This window comes from Staurois parvus, unplaced genomic scaffold (assembly GCF_062004578.1).
Source record: "Staurois parvus isolate SC_StPar_1 unplaced genomic scaffold, SC_StPar_1.0 ptg000019l, whole genome shotgun sequence".
Classification (NCBI taxonomy): domain Eukaryota; kingdom Metazoa; phylum Chordata; class Amphibia; order Anura; family Ranidae; genus Staurois; species Staurois parvus.
This window is the reverse complement of record NW_028317815.1, coordinates 29,951,220-29,969,472: the sequence shown is the minus strand read 5'-3', so window position 1 is coordinate 29,969,472 and position 18,253 is coordinate 29,951,220. Positions and strand designations below refer to the sequence as shown.

Here is an 18,253-nt window from a genome sequence, read left to right as displayed (position 1 = left end):
AGAAGAAGTAGGATGAAAATAAGATTAATTCCAAGCCGGCAAAAAGTGTATGTGCAGAGCTCCTCTAAGTGTATCTGCAGAGCTCCTCTAAGTGTATCTGCAGAATAGAGGAACTCTGCACATACACTTTTTGCCGGCTTGCAATTATTCTTATTTTCATCCTACTTCTTCTTCTTCTTCTTCTTCTTCTTCATCCTCTTCTTCTTCTTCTGAGGATGAGGATAAAGAAGAAGAAGAAGAAGAAGAAGTAGGATGAAAATAAGATTAATTCCAAACAGGCAAAAAGTGTATGTGCAGAGCTCCTCTAAGTGTATCTGCAGAATAGAGGAACTCTGCACATACACTTTTTGCCGGCTTGGAATTATTCTTATTTTCATCCTACTGCTTCTTCTTCTTCTTCATCCTCATCCTCATCCTCAGAAGAAGAGGATGAGGATGAAGAAGAGGAAGAAGAAGAAGAAGAAGAAGTAGGATGAAAAGAAGAATAATTCCAAGCCGGCAAAAAGTGTATGTGCAGAGTTCCTCATTTTTCTGACAGTTCTCTCACAGCTTCTTCACATGTACAGCGGTTGAAACATCTGTATCCTAAATGGAAACTAATAGATACAAATTGTATCTATTAGTTTCCATTTAGGATACAGATGTTTCAACCGCTGTACATGTGAAGAAGCTGTGAGAGAACTGTCAGAAATAGAGGAACTCTGCACATACACTTTTTGCCGGCTTGGAATTATTCTTCTTTTCATCCTACTTCTTCTTCTTCTTCTTCATCCTCATCCTCTTCTTCTGAGGATGAAGATGAAGAAGAAGAAGAAGTAGGATGAAAAGAAGAATAATTCCAAGCCGGCAAAAAGTGTATGTGCAGAGTTCCTCTATTTCTGACAGTTCTCTCACAGCTTCTTCACATGAACAGTGGTTGAAACATCTGTATCCTAAATGTAAACTAATAGATACAATGTTTCAACCGCTAAACATGTGTTCCTTCTGTCAGAGAACTGTCAGAAATAGCGGAGCTCACTGCAGGGACACTTTTGCCGGCTGATCGGGAAATGTTCGATTCGCGCACCCGAAGTAGGCAAAATTTCGGTTTCGCCGCGAATCGAATATTTCCTGAAATTCGACTCGAATTCCGGTTCGCCTGGTTCGATTCGCTCATCTCTAATCATAAGCATACCACCTCATCAGTGAAGCATGGTGGTGGTAGTGTCATGGCGTGGGCATGTATGGCTGCCAATGGAACCGGTTCTCTTGTATTTATTGATGATGTGACTGCTGACAAAAGCAGCAGGATGAATTCTGAAGTGTTTTGGGCAATATTATCTGCTCATATTCAGCCAAATGCTTCAGAACTCATTGGACGCCGCTTCACAGTGCAGATGGACAATGACCCAAAGTATACTGCAAAAGCAACCAAAGAGTTTTTTAAGGGAAAGAAGTGGAATGTTATGCAATGGCCAAGTCAATCACCTGACCTGAATCCGATTGAGCACGCATTTCACTTGCTGAAGACAAAACTGAAGGGAAAATGCCCCAAGAACAAGCAGGAACTGAAGACAGTTGCAGTAGAGACCTGGCAGAGCATCACCAGGGATGAAACCCAGCTTCTGGTGATGTCTATGCATTCCAGACTTTAGGCTGTAATTGACTGCAAAGGATTTGCAACCAAGTATTAAAAAGTGAAAGTTTGATTTATGATTATTATTCTGTCCCATTACTTTTGGTCACTTAACAAGTGGGAGGCACATATGCAAACTGTTGTAATTCCTACAACGTTCACCTGATTTGGATGTAAATACCCTCAAATTAAAGCTGACAGTCTGCAGTTAAAGCACATCTTGTTCGTTTCATTTCAAAACCATTGTGGTGGTGTACAGAGCCAAAAATGTTAGAATTGTGTCGATGTCCCAATATTTATGGACCTGACTGTATATACAGGTAGCAGAGACAGGCTGGACATAAGGGATGTACATGGAAATTGGGTTGGCATAAGGCAATCTATTAAAAACCTTTACCATTAATCTGCCACTGCTGAACTCTTTATTCACAAATCTTCATTCAAATCCTCTTTTGACTGTGTTGTGACAGGTAGAGAGCTCTACAGTGGTTATCACAGCAAGCACAAGAATTGCTTTGATTGGCTTAGATCATAATCAATCAGGGGTGCACTGGCTGCCCATGTGTGTTTTCTGGAATTACGTTTATTTATAGCACTCCAGAAATACACTTTTTTTTTTTTTTACAATACAAGCAGTAGTCAGTTGGTTCACAAACTTGGGATATTCAAACAGAGTGCATGGGGTTCAATCCATAAAGCTTTACACAAACATTAGGATCTTTATTTTCAGCTATGTTACTGTAAATTTCAAGTTTAATTGGATTTATCTGGAAATGGCTGTATTTTTTAAATAAAAATAGCAATACTTACCTTGGTGGTTTAGCTTAGTAAATTGACCCTGCGATGAAAAATGCACAAGGACATGTCCCTACCTCTGATACAGCCATCGTAAAAAATTTTTTTGGAAAACTTCCACTTTTCCTGTAACATGGAGTTTAACCCCATCTCTTCTTCGAAGTCTCTGTTCTAGTCTTTGAATGTGATAAGTAGCCTTACTGACCAACGAGGCGCCTCTGAATGGTGGGGCCATGCTCAACTGTACAGGAACAATGTAGATTGGTATATATGCTGTCTATGTGCCTGGATTAACTGGTTGGCTTGACATTCATTTTATACAAATGTAATCTCTGTTCACGCATTTTTTTTCATGATAATATTAGTATGAGTAGCCCAGCCTTGTGGCAGGCTCCATTTAATGTCTTTTTTTTATGGTCTGAATCATTTATCTACTTTAAGTTACTGCTTAACTTGAATATCATCTAGATGTCTACACTATTTTTGATACACTGTTTTTAGTTTAAAAAAAAAAATGCAAAGAGAAAAATGAATCATAACAGGCCTGCTAGCACTTCGCAGGTGCCATAACATATGCATTGCAAACACTTCCCTGCCACTTGTACCTGTAGTGGTCAGCAGGTTTCAAGCCTATAAGCCAACACTAACCACCACCTATTAAACTGTTAATTAACTATAAGCGAAATCAGCTTCTCCCACAGCCATTACTGAATCCCATTTGATTTTCTTTTGCAATGCTTTTTCAAACTGTATGTTTATTTCTAGTATGAATGATGATTAGCAGAAAAGTTTGAGGTTCATAACAAATCAAACACAACATACCCCTATGCTGCAGCATTGGCGTGATGCTGCAGCTGTCCTAAGTCGGCTCTAAGCCACACACTAAGAGCTGAAGGCAGCTGTCAAACAGTCAGCTAGGGTGGATCACAACATTATTGTTGGAATCTTTCCCGAGTCTGGAGTGACTCCGCCACATCAGTTGATAATGGGCAATAGCCCAATATTGGCAGATTCTGGGTAACAGGAAGGCAAAAGTACAGTAAGTGCACTCCTGTGACCCACGAGAAGAGGTATGGCCAAAAAGCTTTAGCGAGTTTTCACTGCTTCACCACATTCATCCAGCTTGCATTTGAGGACGTGCAACAGTAAAAACAGTTATATGTCACAGATACTTACAACAGCTTACATATTTATTTATTTCAGGTACTTATATAGTGCCGTCAATTTATGCAGCACTTTACTTATCTATTGTACATTCACATCAGTCCCTAACCCTCAAGGGGCATACAATCTAAGGTCCCTAACTCACATTCATACATACACATACTAAGGCCAATTTAGACAAGCACCATTTAACCTACCAGCATGTCTTTGGAGTGTGGGAGGAAAACAGACTACCTGAAGGAAACCCACGCCTGCACAGGGAGAACATGCAAACTACAGGCAGGTGGTGCCGTGGCTGGGATTTGAACCAATGACCCTAGTACTGCCAGGCGGAAGTGCTAACCACTTAGCCACTGTGCTGCCCATAGCAATAATGCAGCTCAATCAACCGGTAGAATCCTCAGGAACGAATATGGGGCTATAAAGAAAAAAGTGGTCTGTGTCAATTGTTCATTCCGCTGATGCCCAGTACACACCTAAGGCCTAGATTACCTGAAATTCAGGTAATACCTTCCCCCCAACAGTCAAAGGGCTCAGTAATATCTGGCATATTTATCTATCTAAACCAAATTTTAACAGACAAGATTCATATGTAAGCTTATGTATTGGAAGCATTTGATTAACAAACCCATTCTATTCACACATAGTGAGCAGATTCACTTTTTTGCAGGTTAAAGCTATTTATTTTTATCATATAAAAATAGAAACAATAAAAGAGTCTTCTTTTTTGACAGTAGTTAGTAATGTGAGCAATAAAATTTATACACCGGGCAGTTCTATACCATATGGGGAAATTTCACCCCCTCACTAGTGCGCCTAAAGCAAGAGGATGATGGGATTGGTTTCATACAATAAATTAATTGAGGTGTAGAATCAAAGTTTGATCAGCTAATCTCTGCATGAAATAACTGAAGAATTAGTTCGAGACAACACATTATCCCAAACCTCCTCCTGAATATCAGGGATATCTAATTTCCATTATATATTTTTTCAGACATTTGATTTCAGGGTTATATGTAAGTAGTAGGTAGAACTTAGTTTTGTATGTTCAGAGGTCACTAGCATTTTCTCTAAGAGATGTAGTTGTAATGCAACAGCTGCTAACCACAGCTGAGCTTCCATTGCACGATGAAGTCACGTTTTGAAAAACACACTCTAGGAACCTTGTATTGCCCTCAAAATGGCTCAGATTTAAAATGAGATCCTGAATAAAGGTGGTGAAGGTATTCAATTCCAAATCTCAACCAACAGGTTTCTCTTCAGAGTCAAGATAGTTCTGGAAGCTGGGAATTGCACCACAGAGGATTATTGAGAGAGTGAATTGTAAATCAGGTGGAGCAGAGCTACATGGTGATGTTATCGTGCAACCTAATGTTGGACCCAGAAGTTATCTTTTGCTGGCTGGAATTCAACTCTTACTGTGCAGGTTTTTTTTGTAAGTGCATTTTTATAATAAATTGAGTATCTTGGATTTGACACTATGTGGAGCCTAGGGTCTCCTGTTCTTTTCTGAGTACATCTGAAGTTGGGCAAGTGGATCAAGGACATGCTGGGGGCTCCTTCAATTGTGTTGATGACACTGTGGGAAGAAATTGGATGCCTTACCTATTGATCACTTTCATTGTATGCTGTACTTATGACATGTTATATACTGTATATTATATACTTATGTATGTGTTATACTTCTCTATAAAATAACAAGAGAGTCATGTTTTTACAGTAAGCCTTGAGTTGTGACTATTTGGTAGTGGAGATCTTCCCTTGGCACGAATGCACATTTGGAGTTTTTTGACACACATTTCTATTTGAAATGCTCACAGTGTGAATTCCTTCTGTTTGTTGGTGGGACTTTTACACATTTTTTGTTGAATCGTTTCATGTTTCTTATTAATTTAATATTTTTTGTCTAATTAGCGCAACACAGTGTGTATATAAGATTCGGTGGAGTATATTAAGAGACACTAATCTAGTTTAGTTCCAATTTAATTTGCAAAATAAAAATGCTTTGAAAAGTAACTATGCTCTAGTCCTTTAGTAAATCAACCTAAGTAGATATATAGCTATTTTAACTGATCCCAGTAGTTCTTGAATCCATGCTACTCAATAAGCGAACGCTGACATTCAGCTTAGTAATTGAAGCTCTGCGATGCCTCCACCTTCAATAATGATAACCACCACCTAATAATTTAATGGGGTGGATTTTCTAAAGGAGTAGAGACTGATCACTAAGAAATATGAATGTTCATGGAGTTTAGTAAAGGAGGTAAAGCAGTGTTCACTTTCATTAAGCAATCATACGCTAGCAAATGTTCTGTTACTTTTCCCTTGCATGTGACTGTATATCCAAATCAAACACAGGTTCACCTTGTGTACTAACCATAATGGCTTAGTCCACATTCATTAAAAAAATGTGCCTTTATTATTTTTTTTTTGTAAATCAATGGAGTGCAAGTGCAATGCACAGGCTCCTGAAGGCCCGTCCTGCTGCTGCTGGGTATGGACCTCCGTACAGACATTTGGTTACAGGGCTGCAGGAATGAATCACAAGTGTGCTGACTTCACTGCATTGTACTCTGTTGAGAATTAAGAGTCCCTCTGAAATCGTGACAGACAAAACGTATGTTTTTTCATTACTGTGGATGAATGAGGGGCAGAGCCCAGCATATCCAAGCCAATTCCAAAATTGACAGATGACTTCAGGCAGAGGAACAACATACTCCTGTGAAAGAGTGGGGGGCCATAGTGGGGCTGTGGATTCTGACCATGCTTCATGTTACAACCAGGGGCGGACTGACAACTCATGGGGCCCCCGGGCAATAGGGGATCATGGGGCCCCTGTGTCCTTGCCCAAACTCAATAAAGCCTATGAAAAAGGTACCAGGGGCATCCCATGGGGCCCCCTACTGACCCCGGGCCCTCGGGCAGTGCCCGAGTTTCCAAAAATGGTCAGTCCGCCCCTGGTTACAACAGATATATGGGTGTAACATGAAACATGGTCAGAAAGATGTTCTTAGCCTTTAACTTGGCAATGGGAAAATGCAGATTACGATTTGGAAAAAAATCTGCTTCTTTGGTAAAATCAGCCCCATTGTGTTATCTGTAATAGCTTTAAAAGTTTAGCCGCCCCCCACAGGGTTTATCTAAATGCACATTTTACATTATATACCCAGTTTAGATGTAAATAGTACAGAGCAGTACACAAATGTCCGATGAGCAAAACACCCACTCGCACACATACATACAGTGGGTATAATATATATATATATATATATATATATATATATATATAAAAAACAATCATTGGTCCAATATTTATGAGTGTTAGATTTAAAACCACAACCACAAACGTCATGTGCATAGCTTAGCATATAGATTTATTAAGCACAGATTTGGTTTGAGTATTTCGACCCTCATTTCAAAACACAGTAAAATTATTTGTAACAGCAAATACAAAACTGTATAATCATGAAAACAAAATAGGCTCCCTTTATATAAACTGGTAACGAACATTTTCTTAAGAATGCAATGAAAAAATAGATTGCTATCAAAGGAAGAGGCAAACATTCAAAAATGCACAAACAGAAAAGACAAAATAGTACATATCTACCTCATGTCTATGAATAAAAAATATTCCAAATTGACCTGCTTAGTGGGAGTCCCACAAAGTGTATACATTTTCCTAAAGGAATGTAACAATCAAAAGCTATTCCACTTTTTCTGATAACGCAAACTGGGGAACTTTATTACCAAGCATATATTTAAGAGTGGTTAGTTCCAAGAGAAAGAAGACTTTCAAGGAGATAATAATACCCTTGTTTTGTTGAGAATAAAATCATGAGGTCATCTTTAAGCCAGTGCAGTAAATTAGAACAACTTTTTCCTTTTCAGATTCTTTTTTATTGTTATACTTAACCAACCTGATCAACTATAAGGTTAAAAAAAAAAAAGTTAAAAATGTGATCTTGCAAGTTTTAGAAATAGTTTGTGTATCTTCAAGTACTTGGCAAGAGACACTTTTTAAGGGCAGTGCTTCATTATAAGAAATATGAGAAATATGTAGGCTGCCACTCCTAACACCTCCTTAATATGCAAGATAGCTGGCTGATGCTCCTATGCAAGTACATTCTGTGTTAAAGACCCAGAACAAGCATGGACGTCTGACTGCTCTTGCTGTATACTTTATCTGGGTCAGTGACACAAAAAATTTAAGCCACTACATCAGTATGATGGCCATGGCAAACCTGTAAGCAAAATTAACTCAGCAAAGGAAACGTATGTCTATCTTTTAGCACAGCCTTATTCACTAACAGGCATAAACCTAGTCATGAGTCTGTGCACTGATTAAAAAGAGAGGTATGGGGGTCATAAAAAAATTAAACATACTTACCACTCTGCTGCAGAGTCCTCTTGACACACCAGCTATTTTAAGACTGAAAGCTGACCAATCACATGATTGCTGTTTAGACAGCTCTGTCTTTGCTTTCAACAGTGCCACTGGTGGGCTTTCACCTTCCTCTCTGCTACTCCAGGGTTGACTGGGGCCACAGACAGGGTGGTGGGTGGGCACTGCTCACTCTGTTTGCTGTCAATTAGACAGACTGTGTGGATCCGACAATATTTTCAGGATCCTTCTTAAACTACGGCTCATCTCTGCCCTGTTCAGCTGCTAGCCTTCAGTAGCCCACTATGGACTGACTTTGGTCACAGGAGTACAGTAGTAAACGTATTCCTGTAACCAAAAAGAGGAGTATGTTAGTAAATGTACTACTTTGACCAAAAGGAAAAGTATAGCCAAACAATGTTCTCGTTTAATAGCAGGATAGTACTTATATTAACTAATCTTTCGACAAGATTATGAACTAAAGCTGTATGAATGTTGTAGAAGATCAGGCCCTATTTTCAAATAGCTCAAGTAGAAAAAAAAGCAGTTACCGTCTAATGCAAATTAATTTTGATTTGGTCTAACACAATAAAGGGAATCTGTCAGGATATAAATATGGGAGCTGCCATTGCCTTATATTAAAAGATTCATGGTCCAGGGTGGTCATCCTTACCCTAAGCAAGTTACTGACCCAGAATGACATCCCTGGAACATGCATCCTCCAAAAAGAGGACAATGGCAGCTCCCAGCTACTATATCCTTGTTCCAATTAATGGTCAAGTCCTATAACCAAGAGGTTTCATTTGCTTAAGATAGCCATCTTATAAATAGGCTTTGTTTGTCAAAGTGCCACAAAAAAGAATTTGCTCCAAAGCACCCAAAAGGATAGGATTACCTATGCCATATTCACTTCCATTTTTAAGAAGATCCTTTTTGATTTATATTTTTTTTATATAGATTAGATCTTCTCAGTGCCTTTCCATACTGCATGATAAATATGCAGACACTACACAGTGATTGTCAATGGTGCACGCCAATTCCTTTCAGATACCTTTAGGGTATCCTGCATTACTCCAATTGGGTAAGACTAGCTGTGCATTACTGTCCAAGGAAAGCCAGAAAAAAAGTGTTAAAGAATATCTTTTCTCAGCGTTACCCAGCTGGGCTTTATACAACATGGAGACCTCAATGGATGGAGAAATTCACAGAAATGTAAGTATTTCAAATGGCTGTAAAGGTAGAAGGTTTTTTACCTTAATGCATTTTCTGCATTAAGGTAAAAAAACCTTCTGTGTGCAGTGCCCCCCCCCCCCCCCCCCCAACAAGCCCTTATACTTACCTAACCTTAATCCAGTGCTGTGCCTAAGAGCAGCGGCTCACTCTCTGCTGTATCTCCTCATTGGCCATGGAGGCAGCAGCAGGAGCCACTGGATCCTGCTGCCGTCAATCACAGCCTGTGAAGAGAGAGCTGGGGGTGGGCAGGGTCCGAGCTGCACTGTGTGTGTCTATGGAGACACACAGTGTGGCTTGAGATAAAGCCGCACAAGTGTCTCCATAGCAAGCGGATTGCAGTGCTGGCGGAGGACCCCAGAAGAAGAGGATCGGGCAGGTAATTGTAATGTGTTTGTTATTAAAAATATGTTTACAATAACTTTACTTTTCCTGTCTTTCATTTTCTAAGAGTATTTGATAAAGTATTACATGGGGTAACTTGAGATCACTCTGTAGCACGAGTAAACTTTAATGAAACTGTACAATAAACAAGCCAAAATATTAAGTCAGTTAATCAGACACTGCCCTTTAAATTCAGTAATGACCTAGCAATAATAAATACAACATTTGACACACAAAACAGGCATAGTATTATAAGGCCAATTTAGAAGATGAAGTACAAAATGAACTTTTGAGAACATTGCCAAACTAATTTTATTTTTTGCAGTTCTTTAAAATCTGGTTTCACTGACTTCTTTACCATAGACATAAAGATGGCACAGTAAGTTACAGGAAATACTAAACATACCATGGACCTAAGAGGAATTAGTACATCTACATGGACAATTATGGCACATGAAATTGTGGAGTGTGGTGCCAGTTTATAGAACTATCTTCTCACAGATTGCCAGTAGCTTAACTGAGAATGTTCAAGTTTACAAGGATAAGTAAACACATCCCTAACCAAATAAGAATTTTCAACCACTGTGTTAACATTTAGCAATATTATTGGATTTCCCCAAAATTATTTGCAGAAGTTTATTCATTATTACATCCCACCCCATAGATATTTATTCAGGAAAGGAAAGAGCAATAAACAAAGTGCAGTGACCAATCAGAATGTAAAACTGATGTGGCTTAAAAAAAACTGAAGACAGGTTCTGATCACTGCCATTTGCAAATGACCTACTGTATATTCTGACAGCCTTACAGAATTTCCCTCCCTGCTTTACTAGAACTGCTGGTCAAAAGTTATCTTTGCTAAAGCCACTCAGAGTTCCTTTCTGCAATAACATGTGTATTTATTGGTGTCATAAAAATGCAGTATCCATTTTTTTATGACAGTATTGTTGAGACATTTTCATTTATCAAACTCTGTGAAATAAGTTCCCAATGATGGGACACTACACCTCCCACTGAAACCAATGATGGGACACTGCGCCTCCCACTGACACCAATGATGAGGCACTATTTTTCCCACTGATACTAATGATGGGCATTATTCATCCCACAGATACCAATAAAGGAGCACTATCCCTCTCACTGATAACAATGATGGGGATTCTATTCCTCCAACTGACACCAGTGGCAGGGCACAATTCCTCCAAATGACACAAGAGATGTAATTTTTTTTTTTACTCCCACTGAACACCAAGCGTTGTTTACTCCCACCAATGCAAGGGCATTTTCAACTATCACTGGCCACAGTCTGGCCCCCTAATATATGAAAGGCAGTAAACTGGCCACTTGTTTCAAAGGTTTGGAGACCCCTGATTTAGACCATTATTTAAATGAAACCTTGATGGGAGAGACACCATGCCTGTACAAAAACAGCCTTATTCAACAAAGAGTTCTTATCTGCAGTACAAAAGCAAGCTCCCTTAACCCAACTTATACTGTTCTGAGCAGACTGAATTCCAACTGGTTGCTACAGGATACTGCACTTATAATACTCTATCAAATTGATCTCTTTGTTTCTATTTTGGATAAATGGTGCACCATTTTACCACCATTACTGACTGATAATCAATGGAGAAGTTGTTATTCAAAGCTGCCCACACATAAAAACTGGTCAACCAATATATTAATACTTTTTTCATTTGAAAGGCAGAATAATGATGACACAGGTGAGTGTGTGACAGCATATTGTAAGACTTTTTCACACTTTAAGAAAACGTCAAGAACAAACTGAATTTGCCAAACATGTGACTTCCACTGATCTGGTCAAATGACTCTGGGATTTCGCCTACCATTCAAAAATGCAATAGAAAGACTAATCTGACTTCTTGGTGTTTTTACACCTAAATGCATGAACAAAAAAGGCAAATTACTGATGTCACCAATCCTGTCAGCAAACTAAATGATGTTCAAGTCACAGCTTTAGGTTAAGAAAATATTTTGGTTATTTTAATAGAAGAAAGGTGTATTCTTGATACAACAGAACCAGAAACAAATACAAATCTGTATCAAGAACGAATGCTTGACATGCTGAAAACTCTTGGGAGAACTGAAGGCTTTACCCAAAGCTGATTTCTACCTGCTACTGAAAATGTTTGGCTCAGCCTTATGGGAAGTAACACAGTCTCACTATCCCACAAGTTTTATCAAAAAGAAAAAATTAATCCAACAAAGACTTAAAACAGCTAAATTAACTGAATTTTAATTAAAAAGTATATACAGATGCCCTTCAATTGTTTAAGGTAACCTTTAAAAAATATTACAGTTTTTTTTTTTTTAAATAAGATGTACCTTCTGGGCATCTGTATTTGCAGTTCAGGCATACTGTATCACTAGTCCTATGTCATTGTTATCGGTCCACCATGCCTACTCCTCCAGCACGAAACCAGTGTAGCAGAACTACCTAGATCCTAGTTTTTTATTCCAGCACTTCAAAAGGACATGGAAGGGTGTTAAAAAACAACACCAGAGAATTCTCTCTCATCTTCCCAATGAACATAAAAAAGCAACTACCGGTATATTAATTCAGTCTAATATCATATTACCCTGCAAAATAGCTTAAAAACAAAAGGGGTTGCACAGGACCTGCACGGCATCAATGCATCGACTAACCAAAATATGTGTCAACCCAATAAAAGAAACAAAACAGAAAGGCCACTTTGTCAGCAGACAGCTCTGAATCCAGATACTGTAATTTAACAGTCTTATCTTGGCTCTTGAAAGATGCCTCTGTTATATCAGGCCTTAATTGCATCAATGGTGAAAATTCAACCTGAAATTGTCCATTAAGGCAAATCTCCAACAAAATGTTCATCTCCAGTCCAGTAAAAATATCTTTCTATAGCAAACAATGCCCTTGACATGCTGGTGTCTATGAATTGTTGGCACTGGATATTTCCTGATTCATTCTCCTGAGGTTGCCTTTAACTTTGAGAAACTCAGGCTTGTTTTCCTGTTCTTCCTCAATCTTGTGTTTTTCCATTTCCATCTGCATGACAAAGGAAAACGATTAAAAAATGAGAACTTAGATGACAAACCATTGTTTAGAGAAAGAAAGTACTGTATGACAGCACTAAAAAATACTTCCTAAGTGTAAAGCATAGTAAAGAGAATTAACGGTGTCGGATACTTTGCTACCTCAGTGCCTGGATGACTTTCAATCACTGAGGAACTGATGGATTCCAAGTCGTGGCACAAATATTTTTTATTAGGCTGTGGGATGGCAGATGGCGGCTTGGCCCTGAAGGCGGGAAAGTAACCAGTAACTGGTAGCCCATTCCAAAAGACTATAGGAGTCTTGCATAGAATACACTAAAGGTTTACCCAATGAGAAGGAATATAGGTATTCCCTCTCCAGCATGCAAGCTGGAGTTACATTATCCTTGCACCTGGCATCATCCTCAGGAATGGGTATGGGATTGTACACTGCATTATGCATGCTCTGCAAGCAGTGTTCAATCAACAAAAATGAGCTAGACGACATGTAAAAGAGGCTGCTGGAAAATTTTTGATAGGCAATTTTGGCTATAAAGCTGAATTCCGGGATTAGCAAATATTGTCTAAATGAAAAAAAAAAATTTGTGTATGTGTATTCTTACTTGTGTGTATTCTTACCTGTGTGTATTCTTACCTGTGTGTATTCTTACCTGTGTGTATTCTTACCTAATCTTGTGTGCTTTTGTGTATTGCATGCAGATCTGTGCAGTGATCCAGAATGAAAGTTTGCTTTATGTAGGACCTTTCTGCAATAAAGATCAGTCACTAATGCATCCCTTCTTTTTGCAGGGTGACTGGTCTTGTATCCACCCTTTCTGTCTTCTGAAGGCTGCCTGTAGTGGTTAGTCCCTCCCACAGCTCTGCTCTATGCATAGGATATGTACAGCATAGTGGTGATGCACTTCTACTTTTACAAGGTAATAACTATTTTCAAAGGCATTTTGCTGCTACCGAAGACTATGTTTAATGAACATTTTTGTGCTCAGAGTTGAGCTTGAAATACTCTTAGGTCCATATACCTTTTTTTACACAGGCACAATTTTAGTTTTTTTCAGGTATTTACCAAAACATATTGAAGCTATAGTTATATATTGGATATGGGCTGAAAGAGCACACGCTCAGGTTTAATTTGAGGGTATGTACATCCAAATTGGAGGAAGGGTTTAGGAATTACTGCTCTTAAGAATAGCCAACCCTCTTTTTCAAGAGACCAAAAGTAACTGGACAATTGAATATATTAATAAATAAAACGTTCATTTTTTAATATTTTGTTGAGAACCCTTACTGGCGATGACCGCCTGAAGTCTGGAACCCATGGACATTACCAAAGTCTGGGTTTCCTCCTTTCTGGTGCTTTGCCAGGCTCTAACTGCAGCAATCTTCAGTTCTTTGTTTGTGGGCATTTCTGCCTTTAGTTTTGCCTTCAGCAAGTGAAATGCATGCTCAGTTGCGTTGAGGTCAGGTGATTGACTTGGTCATTGCAGAATATTCCACTTGTTTTCCTTCAAAAGATCCTGGGTTGCTTTTGCAGTGTGTTTTTGATCAGTGTCCATGTCATGTACCTGATAGAAGTCTGAATTGATGAGGTCAGCCTCTGTTGTATCTCCAACCCAGGCCCCACTGAAGGTGGAACAGATGGTGTCGAGGGACAGGAGAAACACGAGTGCCTGTGGATGTTGATTGCAGAACTTGCGGCTGGAGGTGAGCCCTCGGTAAATCAAGCAGGGCATCCGGTCAGGAACAGAGGAGATGCCGGAACGGCCAGCTGAGGTTAAGGAAGCACTCCATTGGAACTGCAAGATCGGGGTACGTGGCTTGCCGGAACTTCTGATAAGCATGAGGCCGGAACACGCCGTGACAACCGGAGCTGATAGATAGCCAGGACAAGCACTCGGCAGGACTGTAAAGCCAAACTGGAGCCAGAAGCATAGTTAGAGTAATAGCCAGGGTCAGCAACGAGCAGGCGATGAGGTACAGGAACACCAGACAGGGTCAGGAGGAAGCCAGGATCAGAAACGATGAGCAGAGCATAAACAGAATCCAAGAGCAGGTCAATGGCAAGCTGGGTCAGTAACTGATAACACACAGGATACAGCAGGACACAGGGAATAAACTGAAGACCAGTCAGCACTGACAAAGAGTAAGAGCCTCTTTTAAATAGTCCATCTGGCGCCAGAAACTATGGGCATGCTCCTGCGTGCGTGCACCCGCATTCTTTCGCGCATGCGCGAGCCTGTGCTTATTTTTATTAGCAATGCGCCTGTGCTCACTTCTATGCGTGATGATGCGCGCACATGCATTTCTATGCACCAGTCATACCTTACAGTCCATCTGCACTGCGAAGCGCCGTCCAATCAACTTTGCAAAATGTGGCTGAATCTGGGTTGACAGTATGTCTCCAGACATTGCAGAATTCATCTGGCATCTTCTTTCTTCTGTCACATCATCAATAAACAATGACCCAGTACCACTGGAAGCCATGCATGCCTATGCCATCACACTGCCTCCACCATGTTTTACATATGACGTTGTGTGCTTTGGATCGTGAGCTGTTCCAAGCCTTCTCTACACTTTTTTCTTCCAGTCATTCTGGTACAGAATAATCTTACTTTCATCTGTCCAAAGAATACTTTTCCAGAACTGGTCTGGCTTTTTTAGATTTTTTTTGGCAAAGTCTAATCTGGCTTTTCTATTCTTCAGGCTTATGAATGGTTTGCGCCTTGTGGTGAACCCTCTGTATTTGCTCTTGTGAAGTCTTCTCTTGACTGTAGACTTTGACAATGATACGCCCACATTCTGGAGAGTGTCCTTCACTTGTCTGGATATTTTGAATGGGTTTTACCATAGAGAGGATCCTGTGATCATCCACCACTGTTGTCTTCCGTGGAAGTCCATGCCTTTTTATGTTGCTGAGCTCACCAGTGCTTTCTTCTTTCCTCAGAATATACAAAACTCTTGTTTTGGACACTCCAAATGTTGCTGCTATCTCTCTGAAGGATTTGTTTAGTTTCTGAAGCCTTACAGTGGCCTGTTTCACTTTCATGGACAGCTCCTTTGAAGGCATGATGTAGGTTCACAGCAATAGATTCCAAATGCAAATACCACACTTAGAATCAACTCCAGACCTTTTACCTGCTTTATTGATGAAGAAATAACAAAGAAGTAGTCCACACCTGGCCATGAAACAGCTTTTGATTCAAATGTCCAATTACTTTTGGTCCCTTGAAAAAGGGGGGATGGCTTCTCTTAAGAGCTGTAATTCCTAAACCCTTCCTCCAATTTGGATGTACATACCCTCAAATTAAACCTGAGAGTGTGCACTTTCATCCAATATCTATTATATAACTATAGCTTGAGTATGTTTTGGTAAATAACTGAAAAAAACTAAAATTGTGCCTGTGTTCAAATATATATGGACCTAACTGTATATAATTCACTCACTTCCTCAAGCCTTTGATGTCTCTTCTCAAGCTCTATCTCAAAGTCTGTCTTTTTCTGTTCAGCTTCTTCCTTCTGTTGTTTAATAACTTGATCCCGTTTTCGCTTTTCCATTACTTTTTGTAATTCGGGTTTGTTCTGGGGTGAAAGGCCTCTATAAATAAAAAATAAAAATAAAAAGTTAAATCAGTTAATGTTTTGAACACACACACACACAGCTGCAAGCAATCTTGTATTCTTCACATAGTTGGTTCCACTGATTTCACTCCATTTCCACTGATGGCAAATTGAAACAGAGCTTTTGTATACTGAAAAGAATCTAGTTTTTAGCACCTAAAGTGTTACTAAACCCAGGACCCTGCATTCACTATATCTGGTTTCCCATAGTACACAGAATATAGAAATGCAAGTAAATATAAACTGCTGCATACCTTTTCTCATCGGCAGCTAGGGCAGTCTTGTGAATTCTATCAGTGTCCAAAAGAACACTGATTAAAGCTTGTAGGAGGAGTTTTCATTCTCCTGATTGGCCTATGAAGCTGCAGGACCCTTGACCCTCTGTCTGGACAGTGCCGATTGACCCTGTGATCACATGCACCCACCCAAAGAAAAAAAAAACACCTAACAATTAACATCAAACTGAGCATATGCAGCTTGCCCCAAAGCTCTGTACTATCAGCAGATGGATTGGAGACAGTAGAAGAAAGGGAGGATCAGAAAAGACAGCATCAAAATGGCCTTTTTACACAATGCGGAGGATTAACCCCTTAGGTTCCACAGTGAGTATAACACGCATGCTTTACTGCATTTACAGACTGATTTTACTGTTGTGGGTTTAGTAACACTTTAATCATCTCACAATGTCTTTCTACCCTAAAACAGTAATGTTTTAGTTGCACAAGCCCTCCTGGATATGACATTGCAGACACCCAGAGGAACCTGCATATACCAGCAGCAGCTTTCAGTATCCTGTGGGGAGGATTTACTAAAATGTGTGCACACATAATTTGGTGCAGCTGCGCATAATAACCAATCAGCTTCTAATTGCAGCTTGTTTATTCAAGCTTTGACAATAAAACCTGGAAGCGGATTGGCTACTATGCAAAGCTGCACCAGATTCTGTGTGCATCAGTTTAAGTAAATATCCCCACCTGTATGCTGGGCTGGTGTAACCTGGCAAAGATCAGAAACTTCCAGGGAGTGCCAACACCTGCTACTTAGCTCCACAGAAATGTATTCCGACTAGCCCATCACCAGGATAAAAAAATCATACTGGATAATAGGAATCCAAGGGGAAAAAAAAGGTGGCAGGCAAGCTGCAGAACGATAAGTAGGTGCTTAAGCTTTGCTCTCTCAAACCAATAGAAGACATTGAAAGCAGCTGCAGGTAGAAGCGTGTCAGCACCTCTGGGTGTTCCCGTATTTCTAAAGTAAGAGTATCTTTAATGCAGCAATGCAGAAACATGAGCATCTTACAACATCCATTTGTGTGGTTTTTTTTTTTTCATAAAGTGTTCATTCATGACATCTAAAAACAGTGTTCACTGACATTTTCCTGCAAAGAGTTTCCATCAGTCAGCAAAATATCAATGTGTACATGACATTGCAGTCACCTCAGAAGTAACAGCTGGTAAGTAAAGGTAGTATCAGATAAAGGTGAGGTTGGCAAATAAGCTCTGTGAACACAAAACCCAGAGAATGACTAATTAGAATGAACTGCATGAATAGTATGACCACAGATCATGAAAAGCCTATTGAAGGACTTGTTTTAGCTTTGTCCTGTATGAATGAAACAATACCAAAATCATACCTTTTTTGGTTCATTAATAATTCTCGATGGAGATCCTGATGATTTCTGGAGGTCTTCACTGGATTGATCAACTTGTGAGGCTTTATTAATTCTGGATTATCTGATTCAATATAGTCTGGCTCAGCCATGATGCTTTTCGCAACTGGAAGGTTTTCCCCACACACCGAGTCAGCTGGAGAATTACCTGTAGCAAAGGAAACAATATTTATTAACATGACATCATAAATAGCCATACATAAGATACTATAAATTGCATTATCAGTTTAGGTCCTATGTCAAAATACAGCAAATTACTGCAGAAATTATCGAAATCAGCCTTACAAAAAGGGCAATCCTGTCTGAATCATGTGAGAAAAATGTACCATGGATTTCGGTTACTATGTGT

The 18,253-nt window shown here is 39.5% G+C and overlaps 1 protein-coding gene across 2 annotated transcripts in view; it reads right to left on the bottom strand.

Annotated features, from left to right (window-relative positions):
- Positions 1–6,922: 6,922 nt before the first annotated feature.
- FAM107B (family with sequence similarity 107 member B) overlaps positions 6,923–18,253 on the bottom strand; it is an 80,526-nt gene continuing 69,195 nt past the window's right edge. For both annotated transcript variants that reach the window (XM_089686106.1, XM_089686099.1), the window contains 3 exons: positions 17,869–18,052; positions 16,062–16,212; positions 6,923–12,612 (listed from right to left, as the gene is read on the bottom strand). In XM_089686106.1, the coding sequence (XP_089542232.1) occupies positions 12,496–12,612; positions 16,062–16,212; positions 17,869–17,996 (396 nt within the window). In that variant the 5' untranslated portion in view covers positions 17,997–18,052 and the 3' untranslated portion in view covers positions 6,923–12,495. The remainder of the gene's footprint in view (positions 12,613–16,061; positions 16,213–17,868; positions 18,053–18,253) is intronic.